Source organism: Mangifera indica, chromosome 5 (genome assembly GCF_011075055.1).
Source record: "Mangifera indica cultivar Alphonso chromosome 5, CATAS_Mindica_2.1, whole genome shotgun sequence".
In the NCBI taxonomy this organism is placed as follows: Eukaryota; Viridiplantae; Streptophyta; class Magnoliopsida; order Sapindales; family Anacardiaceae; genus Mangifera; species Mangifera indica.
Window position 1 is genome coordinate 10304436 of NC_058141.1, and position 13108 is coordinate 10317543.

The window sequence follows — 13108 nt, forward strand, 5'->3', positions numbered from 1 at the left end:
GAGGTGGTTGATGAAGAGATCACAAGAGGAGAACACGTGCAAGTAGTTATTGGAAGGGACTGCTTGCGACATCGTCACTAGAGGAGAGAAGTGTCGAACTAAAAGAGAGAAGAGTCGACAAAGAGAGCAAAGAGAGAGAGGCTCGATCTCAACATGATGCTTGCCAAAGATGGTAGAGCGTTGCGCTATGATAGGGGAGCAAGAGGAGTCAACCAAAGAAGGATGAGATGTTGTTAGAACGAGCATAAAGTTGAAACTGAAAAGGAGGGTTGAAATGAAAGTTTCAAAAGTTTGGGGGGTGGCGAAGAGTGAAAAATATGTGGGAAACCCTTAATAAGAAACCCTAAACCTGAGATTAAAATGACTATTATACTTTTAAAACTAACTGATTCTGATAGTTGCTAATCACTCACATGTGAAAGTTTAAGTTTTTTATACTTAACAATGCCAATTTGAAAATTCAATAAACCATGGGTCGGAATAAGTCTTTTGGCCTTTGGAAAAATTTATGTCCACTAAGTTTTGTCCTAGCAAGAACGAAATATAGTCAACTGTTAACTTTGGCTGTAAATAGGATGATCATTAAGGCATGGTAAAATGCATACAAAGGTAATTAATCCTATAAAACTTTTTGTTTTGACCTTTATAAAGTTACCAACTTTTGCGTGGACTTGTGCTTCCATTTTCTTTCAATTCATCACTTTCAGATTAGGTTCCCCTCTAGGTTAAAAAAGCTTTACTGATAGGGCCGGGCAAAATTACAAGGCGCATAATTACACATAGTAATTATGTCAATTTCATTAGATTAAAAAAAAAAGAGAGAGAGATTAGTTATACCCTCTCTAAACTATGACAATAAAATATATTAAAAGCATAAAAATATTTTTCATAACTTTTAAATTTATTATAGATAAATAATACTTTTCTTTTTTCAATTTTATTAAACATATTTTTATCATTTTTTTGAAAAATACAACTAAAAACAATCATCAATGACATCAATGATGGCTGAAATCATATTATATTAATGCGATTTAATATAATTCAATATAATTCTAATATGAGTGGTATTGAAATGACATAATTATAGTTAGAATCGTATTAATATGATTTGATTTCGACTTAAACATATTATTTCAATGTGATTTTGAGTAGATCTTTAATTTCAGTTGTATTTAATACAATAAAAAATTACAAGAATAATTGAATTTACAGTAAAAGTTTGACTTTTTCAATTAAAGATAAAGGTTAATTTAAAAAATATAATTTATTTGCACTTTAAAAGTGAAGATGATATTAATTTTATAATATTTATATATTTTATAAATTAATAAAAATACTTTGGTTAATAGTAATTTCGACTAAAGACAAAAAAAGTTATTTTTTCATTTGAAAAGGAAAAATTATCTTTTGCATAGAAAAATAATTTGAAAAAAGACCGGCATTCACTCTTGAACTCAGCAGAGGAAATTTAGCCCTAATACTCCAATTCATTTTTTCAGAAAGAGTAGAATTATAGTAGTCTAATTATATATTATATTATATATAAAAAAAATCTATTTTTATATATAATAAATTAAATATTATATCATATAATATGATTTTTTAAAAATAAAATAATAAAAAATCTAATTGATATATTATTAATTTAAAACATATTATTAATATCTTTAAAATTTTAAAAATTTTTAAATTTAAAACATATTATTAATATAAAAATCTATTTATATATATATATATATATATATTTATTTATTTATAAAGGATAATAAAATATGTATTATATACCGATGGCTATGGGTGAAACGGTAAAAACACTGACTGATAACAACACATTGTTTAGAGTAATAGACAGGGAAATAAAAGTTTACTTGGAGGGTGCTGATTTTATGTGATTTGTTCAATGTAATGATTATGATTCCATTTTATGGGGCAAACAAAAAGCGACAATCTTTGAAATCAATCACTTATGATTTCCTTCCAATACTTAAGCCCTAGGGAGCCAGCCACCGCCGGCTCCACCTCCCATCCATTTGCTTTTGCCCAAAACTCCTTTAGAAGCCCGCATCTTTTGACAATTGATAAGCAAGGATTATTAAAATAATTTTCCTTAATTAATTTAGTAAAACTGACGTGACTGAAAATAGTTTAATAAATAAATAAAAACACAAGCAGATTGCAAATAAACTAAAAATTAGATAATGATTATAGATTGCAGGTAATGTTTATAATAAGGAATATTTTGAAGGCAAAACAACCATTTTTCACCCAAACTTCCATGAACTAAGTTTAAAATGTTGATTTGTTTAATTATTATTTATTTCGGTTAATGAAACTTATCGCGTGAAATGACAAAATAAATAATTTTATTAAAATTTGAAAAATGATAATTCAAGAAATATTTAAAAGATATGATTTTCCCCCTTATATATCAATATATTTTGTATTTATCCTATTTTATTCTCTCATATAAATATAATTATGCAAACTTATAACATGTATTAATTTGTGTAATACTGATAATTTTTTATTATATAATTGATATCTAAATTGATATTTATTATAAGTATATATATATATATATATATTTCATATTCTTGTTACCATCCCTTCCTCTCTCTCACTGATTTCGTTTCCACCTTCCTTCTTCTTCTTCTTCTACTTAAAATTTAGCATGTTAATAATTTTTTCTTTGAATCAACTATAACTCAGATTCTCTCAATCTTCTTCAATATAATGAAGACTCACAATCTCCTCTCACTATTTCTCTTTCTCTTTCAATCTCTTCCTTGCTTTTAATTTCCACTTTGAAAGCTTTAATATTAAATACGATGTTCTAAAGGATGAGTCGCTTGACCTTGACTCACTTTATTAAGACATCGATCTCCTTTTAACCTAGTCTCATTCCACCTCAACTCTATCAATCACGACCATCATAACCAAACTTGATTCCCCAAATCCCCCATAGGATTTGAATCCAAACCCTAACCCAACTCCCACATATTCAAGTTCTCAATCACAACTCTCATTGCCTATAAGTTTGATTACTTAGACAAAGATGAGTTTGAAGGTTTACCTTCTCATCAACAACCTTAATTGGAAGCCCTAAGCATTTGTATAAATCAAACACTAAGTCTCAAAATGATGGAAGCTACTAAAAATGTCACCGTTTCACAGAAAAATAATTTGTATAGGGTAGAGATAATTTGTGTGATTCTTTTTAATCATGTTAATAATTAATTACTTTAAGGGCAAACGAGAGAATGAGAATCTTGCATTAGTGTGGGCAACAAAATTCACCATGAAAGATTTGATTTTTTTAGAAGGATTTTAGTCTACTTAGTGTTAGAGGAGATGACTCTTTGATATTGAAGAGAGAAAAATGTGTCTAAATTTTACAGTGTGAAAGGATGAGATATTTGACGCCCACATGATTGAAGAGCCGACACGATTTGATGTTGAGATTGTATAATTTAGTAATTTCGCTAGCATAATTGTATGATAAGTGGGTAAATGAATTTTTAAGATTAATGAATAAAAAAATTATTTTATCAAAATTAAGGGGGAAATAGTTTTTGACCTATTTTGAAAAAGGAAGCATAATTATAATTGATGGAAAATATTTACCTTCCTTAAAAAAGTTGTGAAAAGTTTTGGTTATGAAAATTTTTGGCTGTTCAACGGAACACGATAACATCACATCAACAAAGGGGATTTGCCGTGCGATTCAAATTTGAATGGGAATGTTGTGTCAAAGTTGGAAATCTTGTGGCTGATGATAATAACAAGGCATTAGATATACAATATTATTTTATTTATAATTAAATATCATTTTATCTTTAATTTTTAATTATTTAATTACATAATAATATATTATTATTATTTATATATAAAATTATACATAAAAATTATAAACAAAACACTACTATGAGATATATTTCACCGAACAAGATGGCGTTACGGTTGACTTGATTCCTTCTTTGCTAACAATAAAACAATGCAACTACTTCCCCAATGCAATGTTTGGGCCTTCAAAATGTTCGGCCCACTGTATACTAATTTTCATTTTTCAAAACATAAAAAGAGCGTGAAAAATAGAAAAAAAAAAAAGTTAATTAAAATAAACTTGTAAAGGTTTTATACAATTAATGACCACATCTAGCGTTTTTATACTTAGGTAACCATTAGTTGTTACTAGACGAAGTTACCCCCAATATATGGACTGAACTTTCCCCTATTCTCCACCATTTAAAAAAAAATAATAATTTCAACTTTTTCAATTAACTAAAATTATGTGCATTTAGTTTAAAGCATCCAATTCAGATGATACGACATTATTTAATTGATTAATTTTAAATTAAAAATTAAATAACATTTAAATACATAATGATATAACATTGAATACCTAATTAAATACTTAAAATTGAATACACATAACATTACTTTTTCCAATTTGGATTTCAAACAAAGTCCAACCATTTTAAATAAATCGCCCTTATGCTCGAAGATTTATTGTGTATTTCAAAGGTTTTTTTTGTTTGTCTTTCTTCTCCGGAAAATAAAAGTCACTAATGTTCTTCTACAATATGCATTTTTCTTTTATTTTTAGTCTATAAATGGAAAAAATTATTTATCAATTTTATCATGTTATATTGTGGTAATATATTCTTAACTATTGGTTTGAAATATAAATTTTAAGGTTAATTAAAGAAGTTAGGGTTTAGGTTTATTGGATGATTTTGATAGATTTTGGTGTTTTGGTGACTGATTTTGTGAATGTTGTTGAGATTAAAATTTTTTAAAAAAAAATTGTTTTGGGTTGTGCATCAATCAAATTCATGGAATTAACTTAATGTTTTTATGCGAAGTTGGGAAAATATGCAAACTATCAAATGCTATTCAATAGTTTGTGTATTTTCCCCACTTCGCATAAAACAATTACACCAAGGAAAAGGCATGTTATTGAAGAGATTTGAATTCTTTTTGGTTGGATAGGTTACAAATACATGAGATTGACTAAATTTTGTATGCAAAGTGAGAAAAAAATACATGAAATGAAGAATGATATTTAATAGTTTATAGATTTCTCCCACTTCGTGTATAAAATTATACCAATTGGGGAAGAGCATAATTTTGTTGGGATTGAAGAGATTTGAGGTGTTTTCAGTTGTGTAGGATGCAAAAACTTAGGACAAGCTTAGGGTAAAGTACATGAAATGTCAAACAAATTTGAAGATTCATTCCATATTTTGCAAACAAACTTGCATTTGAATGCTCTTTCATGTTGGCTCACGTTCATTTAAATTTGTCCATAACTCCCTACAAATTAATAGGGTTTCTATTTGTCCATAAAAAGACAACCATAAATATATAAAAGTGCTAAGATTCCTTTGGGGCTCATGTGATCACTAAATCACCTTAATTTTGGGTGAATGATGCTACGAAATTTTAAGAGAAAATTCTCTCATTCAAAAGGAAGGGGATGACTAGGGTTTGAATATTCCATCAAGTTTATGAAAAATGTCTCTTTTTATGAGACATGTCACATCTCTTTATATAATTCACCCTTTAATTTAATGTATTCACAATTTTTTTCCCAATCATTTATTATATATTAATTAGACTTATAAATATTTTTAATATATATTCCTAAATATTAAAGTATATTATCATAAATCTAAATTTACCATTTTATGGATAACTGGAGGTGATTCATTTATTCTGCATTTAAACTCTAATCAAACTTCCAGTAATTAAGTTCTAACCCTTAAACTTTACGATTACTATTATTTGACCTATAATATATTAATTTTATATATTCAAATTTAATAATGGATAAAAGACCTGTTATGATATGATTTGGTTCATATTTATTTATTAATAGAGTTTACAATATTTCAACTTTCTTGTTTTAGGTGTAAGATATTACAGAAAATACTTAAAAATTGATCAGATTTAAAGTGTAGAGTTTTATCGAAAGGTTGGCGATAATAGGATTGGATTCGAATTGAATCCATTCGAATTTGATTTGAATAAGTTCAAAACGAGTCAGTCTTATACAAGCTCAGTAGAGCTCGAGCTCAAGCTACTCATCAAAATTTTTAATTAAAAATTTTAATACAAAATGATGTTGTTTCGACTAATATATATTAAAATGAAATAGTTTTAATAATAAAATAGTTAAAAATTTGAACTTAAAATAAGTCAAACTGAATTTGAACTAAGTTCGAGTTTGACTTTTATAAATTTTAGTTTTACTATATACAAATTGAGTTGAATTTAAGTTTAAATAAGTTTAAATTTGATTTGATTTGAACCTAACCGCAGCAGACGGGGATAAATTGTATTTAATTGAATTAAATGCTTGGCCGTCCCAGCTAATAATGGTAGAAGTTGACGGCTAACTAATTAATGTACAATTTATAGCCACATGTATATTGAGTTCTAGATTTAATTCTATATCATTTTGAAAGTATTTGATTTTTTGAGCCTTGTCTCGTATACATGGTTAAGAAGGATTTTTTTAAAAATAAAATTATATGTATATATTTTTTAATATATAATTAAATATATAAATTATATATTATTATATAATTAAGTGATTTTAAATTAAAAATAAAATAATATATAATTATATAATAATATATTATTTATACACATAATTATATATTTAAAAATATGGAAAGATAATTTTTTGTTTTGAGTTTTGAGTTTAAAATTTAAACGGTTCCTTTTCGGGTCCTATTATCATCCACTAAACAATCGCCACCCAGGATTTTCATAGTTAACTTTCTTCTTGACTCATATTTTTGGGTTACTTCACCTCAAACTTATCAAACTTTATTCATGTTAAAACATTGGAGATTAAGAACCCATAAGTGTGATTTAGTTCAATGGCCTATAAGATATTACCATGTTCGATAAAAACTAATAGTTATAAATAATTATTATATTTAATTAAATATAATAAAAGAATATCTAAGTATTATTTTATTTAAATATTTTTTAATATAATTATTTTAAAATATTATTTATCTTACTTGTTGTACTAATTCGAGATGTTAATATTTTTGTCTTCAAAAAATTAATAACAATAAAATTTTAGGAAAATTACGATTATCTTGATAATAAATTATTATAATAATTTTTTATTATTTACAAACCAAACCAAATAATATCAAAATTATCGTAGTAATCTTTTGTTCTCATCATTCAAGCAGCCCCTCCATGGGTTTAAATCATGACGGTATTAATCTCATGTTATGATCATTTTGATTAGCTCCGGAAGGGCATAATGTACAGATTAGATACAGCAATATAGTACATAAGTAATTTTATATAGGATACCGCCATCCTATTCAAGCCTTCTTTGAATGGGCTCAATGATACAGAGTTAGTTGCAGTTATTGTATTAGGTCTTCGGTAAATGTCTTTTATCAGTTGGATATTTTCATTTCATTTCCTTTCCATCACACATTAACATAAAGCTAACTTATGTTACAGGTTATGATTAAAGAATTTTGTCATCCTGATGTGAATCTGCAAGTTATGAATAAATGACAACTGATATTGGCAGAGATCAATGAGATGAGTATCTCTTTTACAACACACTTTTTAAACGTGGTAATAGGTCAAAGTTAGGCTTTTTTTCAAGAATATATAATAAATTAAAATGAGACATGAGAATGTTTATCATCTTTGTGTAATTTTATATTTATATATCTATATATATCTTCGAGGAGATTACTAACCCTTGTCTCCCAAAGTCAGATCTCCACATCTTAAGAATACAAAGATGGATTTGATTAAGGCTTGGGATGGCTTTAAACCTAACTCCCGCTCCACTTCTAATAAATTAAGCAGAAAATCTATAAAACACATGATCGGATATTACTCTAATCCAAAGATATGATAGTTTATAGATATATTTATCATCACATAGCTGCATTGGCATTAGAGAAAGTATTCCTGAAATTATGGAGTAATTTGATAATTGACATGTATAGATAAATAGATAGATAGATAGTTATGGAAGGGTAGTCATCAGTACTAGTCATATTAAATTTATAGACGAGATTAAATAGAATAAAACGTGCATACTTCTCCCTGATATGCTGATGATTTTGAATTTTCCAAGACATGTGTCAAAAGAATTTTCATCTAGAAGGTTAGAAAGATGTCAAGAGACTGGTTGAATAGTTGTTCCGGTGGTGATGAGAGTGGGGCATGCAACTTGGAAACGATTTGACAACTACGTGATCAGCTGGTTTCGTGCTTGTGCATTCTTTCCAAAAAAAAAATGCCATTACTGGCCAAAAGTGATAACTGGAATGGTAAGGCATCTGGAACTTTTAAGTGATTGAATTTAGATTTGAGACTTTGAGTACGCTATATTAAGACTAAATCTTTAAAGTATTGGTGCAATGATTACGGGATAAGTTATTAGATCTGAAATTTGTTTACTCGAACGGGTTAATTCAACCCAAATAAATAATCTAATTGGAATAGGATTCCTCATCTTTTACTTCCTTGTCATTTGAGTCAGTGAATTCTTTCCTAAGGAGAATGACAGATGAATTTTAAGCAGTGTGCTGAAACTGAAACCTTATATTACATTTTGTTTCTTCTGCCAGCAGCATCACATAGTTATAAGATAATCTGACTATGACTGTACTACGTAAATTTTCTTGCAAACAATTTTTTTCCCTTAGTGGTCTAGTTCTTGCAATGTTTGTATTATCATCAATTCAAAACGACGCCAATTCCATTATGTGGTAAGAGATATGCATGAAAGGATCAAAGTTGCATGCATCGAACATTTTTACAGATAAGGAACATTGAAATAGTTGTGACCCATTATATTTTGGTACTTTGCATAGTATTAGTTAATGGCAGTTCATGATTAGGCTAAACTGCACCCATTGGCATACACATCCATCATGCATATTGATGTCAATGTACACCAGCACAATTCGTATAAATTGTCTTATAATTAGTCCTCAATGATCCCACTATTCAACTAAAATTAGGTTATCATGATTTCTTTAAAAAAATGTAAATCAAAATCTGTTATGCTTCTTCTGCCCATGTATCATGAAGAAGACCCATAAATATGAAGGACCGTCAGGAAAAAGTGTTTTCTTTGTCTTTGTAATATATAATTATATTTTCTTAAGAATGGCCCGCCGGCAATTATAGAGGCTGCATGCATACATGTAATTTAGAAACAAAAGTTAAATTCGGCTGCCCGCTGCCATTAAAAGAACAGGACAAGTAAGGTCAGGTTCAGGATAAGATATAACATTAATTATACATATAAGATGCGCCTTTCTTTGATGAAGTTAGGTCTCCTGTCATGTAAAGCAAATGAAATAAGAAACACTTGGATAGTGACACTAATTTTTAATACAAATACCGAGTGGTAATTGTTGATTTAAAAAAAAAAAACATCTTATGGAACTCTCTTTGCCAATGGCTTCACAGTGTAAACTAAAATTCCAGAGAGAACTTCTACTTCCAAAGAATTTGTTGATAATTTACTAACTAGTATGTAGGTTGTTACACAATAAAACTTTTTCTTTTAATCAAAATTATGAAACAACATCCAAAAGGTAATAAGTTATCATAAGACAACAAGCCACTCTGAAACGAGATAGCGATTAGATATATCCTTTACATGCAAAACTTGATATATGGGTAAGTAAAAACCCCTGGGTTGAAGATCATGAAGTACCAAAAGATATATCTCTTTTATCTTCTGTTTATTATTTGAAAAAAACAAACTCATGTTCAAGTGTTTTTTGAGATACACTTCCTTACCATTGATGCCACCACGATGAAATCAAAGCTAATCCTAACAAATGGCTTGACATCGTGAAGTCAAGAAGCAAAAGAAAGAAGAACATGTTTCTAAAATGTGAGTAGCCTATATGAGACTACCCTTAGTGATTACATGAAGAATATCATAAAGTTGTGACCTTTTAGGGGTCACTTTTTCCTTACCTATTGTGAAACTGGTAAGTGGGTGGAAAGACTCCTATAGATGTCCCTTTAGAATGAGGACTAAACTTCAAGCCTCTCCTTCTCATTATTCTAAGAAGCTGAAGAAGGCCAGATCTTATTGCCCTCATATTTGTAAATAGAAAAATAAGGTCTAATAAATACGTAGAAATCAATTGGTTAGATTTTCTAGCATAAACCTCACAAAAAGTGCATTCTATAAAGTTAGAAAAAAATGCACTGTCTCAATGGTTCGTGGAGTAAATCCTTTGGAATTGCGCAAAGAATAAGCTCTCATTATCAGAGAATTCAAAGAATATTAAAGAGTTAAGAATATCCAGAAATTCTATGGAAAAAGAGAGTAAAGTATAAATTCATCTTTATAGGCAATGTGAAACCAAACTAGAAGCAATTATTGCTAAAAAAAATTATGGCACATGTCATTGATCTGACAATGCACATGAAATGTGTTCAACCAAAACACATAATGATCTAAACTGCCATTATAGGTGCATGATATGAAACATACAACATATTAAATGCATAAGCAAAAATCTTAGTTTCACGATATACAGAAAAAGACCACATATCGTTCATTTGTATAAAAAGAAAATTTTTTTTAAAATTTTACTCTTACTCTAGAAATTAGAGACATTTGTTATACAGTAAAACTCATTCTTAACCAAACTCATAAAACGATACCAAAAAGACAACAAGTCATCATAAAATGACAAGTCACTCTAAAGCAGCTAAAGCTACATGGATAGTTTACACATAGATCAACCTAACATGTGAGTAGAAGCCCTTTGCCTAGAGGAAATGACTTACCAAAAGATGTTCCTCTCTTATATTTGTGCCCATTCTTTAAAAATAATCTCTTACCAAATCAAGATTATATGATTATCTTATTTCCACATGAATTAGAAAAGAAGTTAAATTCAAATTTAGTAGATGTAACATATAAAAATTATAATGCTACCTTGTCTTATAAATATAAAAGGTTATATAAAAGTAAGAGCTATCAATAATCTTCTTGTACCAGTTATCAACACTTTTTATAATTTTTTTTAATAATATAAATAATATAACGATAAATATAGATTTTCAAACAAGAAGTTAAGCCATGTTAAAAATAAATTTAATTTCGTTACTCACTTATAGAGTCTTACAGTCATTACTTCAACTCACATAGATGATGTGAAATTACTTCACTAATTCTAATAGCTATTCTCATCTGGTTGTGCAAGCTCTAGTCTTATGAATGTCTTATTGATGTACGAAATTTCAGGTCAACACATTTAAACTCTATATTCAAATAAATGAAACCAAGGGAGCGTTGCTGTGGCCAGAATCACAGTGAATCAACCATCAGAGTATTAGATGTATACAAAGACTAATACAATTCAATCTAGCGCATAGAATGATGATTTACAGAAAGGAAGAAAAGAAAAGAAGAAAAATTTTACGGTATATAAACACACACAGAGGATCGCCAAAACATCAATATGCTATAAGTTTTGAAGAAATATTGGAACCCATATTTGCCAGATCTTAATGTCACAATCCAAACCGCCGCTATAAACCAGATAAGAGGTACCGGTCTCAGAATTTTCAATTACATTATCTCTATCAACCACCGCTGTCAAACACTTAACCGGCCTTTTGTGGCCTTCCAGAACAGCTAAACAAGAATAACCCTTCTCATTTCCTCTTTTCCAAATCCTAATTGTATTATCAGCTGATCCACTGCAAACCAAACTCGAAAGAGCCGCTAAGCACAGGATCGCTTTATTATGCCCTCTAAGGGCGCCCTTCAACACCATATGTTCACCGCCATTGCCTGTAACATTATAATCTCTTTCCCATACCAAAATAGACCGATCGCATGCACCGGAATACAGTACAGACCCGTCAGAACTAAGTGCTAAAGCATTAACAGCTGACTTGTGTTTCTCTAAAGTCGCGACAAGTGAATGTTTTTTCTCTTCTGCATGCTTTTTCCATACCTTTATTTTCTTGTCCGCTGAACCTGTGTAAATAAACCCATCATCGGATACTACTAAAGCATTGATGGCGTCGTCGTGAGCATTCTTGACAGATTCCAAACACCTGAAATCGGTTGTTCGCCAAATTTTGAACGTTCGATCCCATGAAGCGGAATAGAGAAGAGGACCACCTCTGGAAATCACAAGTGCCGATACAGTATCAACGTGATGTACCCACGTGCGCTTCTTGTGTCGCCTCACCTGTACGTAATTGTCAGCGGAGAAGCATCTAATGAAACGGTCATTTATTGTGGGAAGCGAGGCTATGCTTTCGTATCTTTTTTCCGAAGTATTGTTATTGATTTTCCATATGCGGATTTTGTGATCTTGGTGGGCACTGAAGAGCTTATCACCCAAGACAACCAGGGACTTGACAGCGGCGCCATTGCCCGTGGCTACTAAGTTATAAGTTGAAGTCTCCTCAGTAGGAACTAGGCTCCAAGCTCGGATCTCGCTGTTTGAAGAACCGGTGAATAGGAATTTTCCGGCTACAGCGAGAGAGGATACATAGGAGGAGTGGGCGCTGAGGCTGGCTAGGCAGTGGTGGTGGGTAGCTGGGGGTTGTTCATGTTGTTGAAAGGGCGAGGTGAGGGAAGGAACAGATGGTAGACTCGGCTGAGAGGACAGGGAAGAGGTTGACGAATCTGATTGAAGGCAATTATATTGAAATTTAGATGGAGATTCTGAAATTGTCTGGCAAGGCAAAGGACAAAGACATGGAAGAAGTCCCATTGTTTTCTTGCTTCAATACGAAAATTTTCTAGTTTACTAGCATGGCGCATTTCATAAGCATAACAGGTATAAATAGAGAAGTATACCCAAAAATAATATAAGCCAAAACCAATTAAATTACATCTTTTGCTCGATCAAAGTTGACAATTACATATTCAACCATCAAGGCTTGGAGCAGTATTTTGAAAACCGGATCTGATTAGTCAGTTCAATTAATTCAACTAAGAACCAGATTGTAACCTGATCCAGTTTTTATCTAATTATTAACCTATGGAAAAATGGGTTAAAACTAATTATAAGAGAAATATAGAAAATTAAGTTTATAACAATTC

The 13108-nt window shown here is 29.9% G+C and overlaps 1 protein-coding gene across 1 annotated transcript; it reads right to left on the minus strand.

Annotated features, from left to right (window-relative positions):
* Positions 1-11356: 11356 nt before the first annotated feature.
* LOC123216035 (protein JINGUBANG) lies at positions 11357-12861 on the minus strand. Its single transcript, XM_044636386.1, has one exon. The coding sequence runs from the start codon at positions 12774-12776 to the stop codon at positions 11508-11510; it is 1269 nt and encodes a 422-aa protein (XP_044492321.1). The 5' UTR covers positions 12777-12861; the 3' UTR covers positions 11357-11507.
* Positions 12862-13108: the final 247 nt, after the last annotated feature.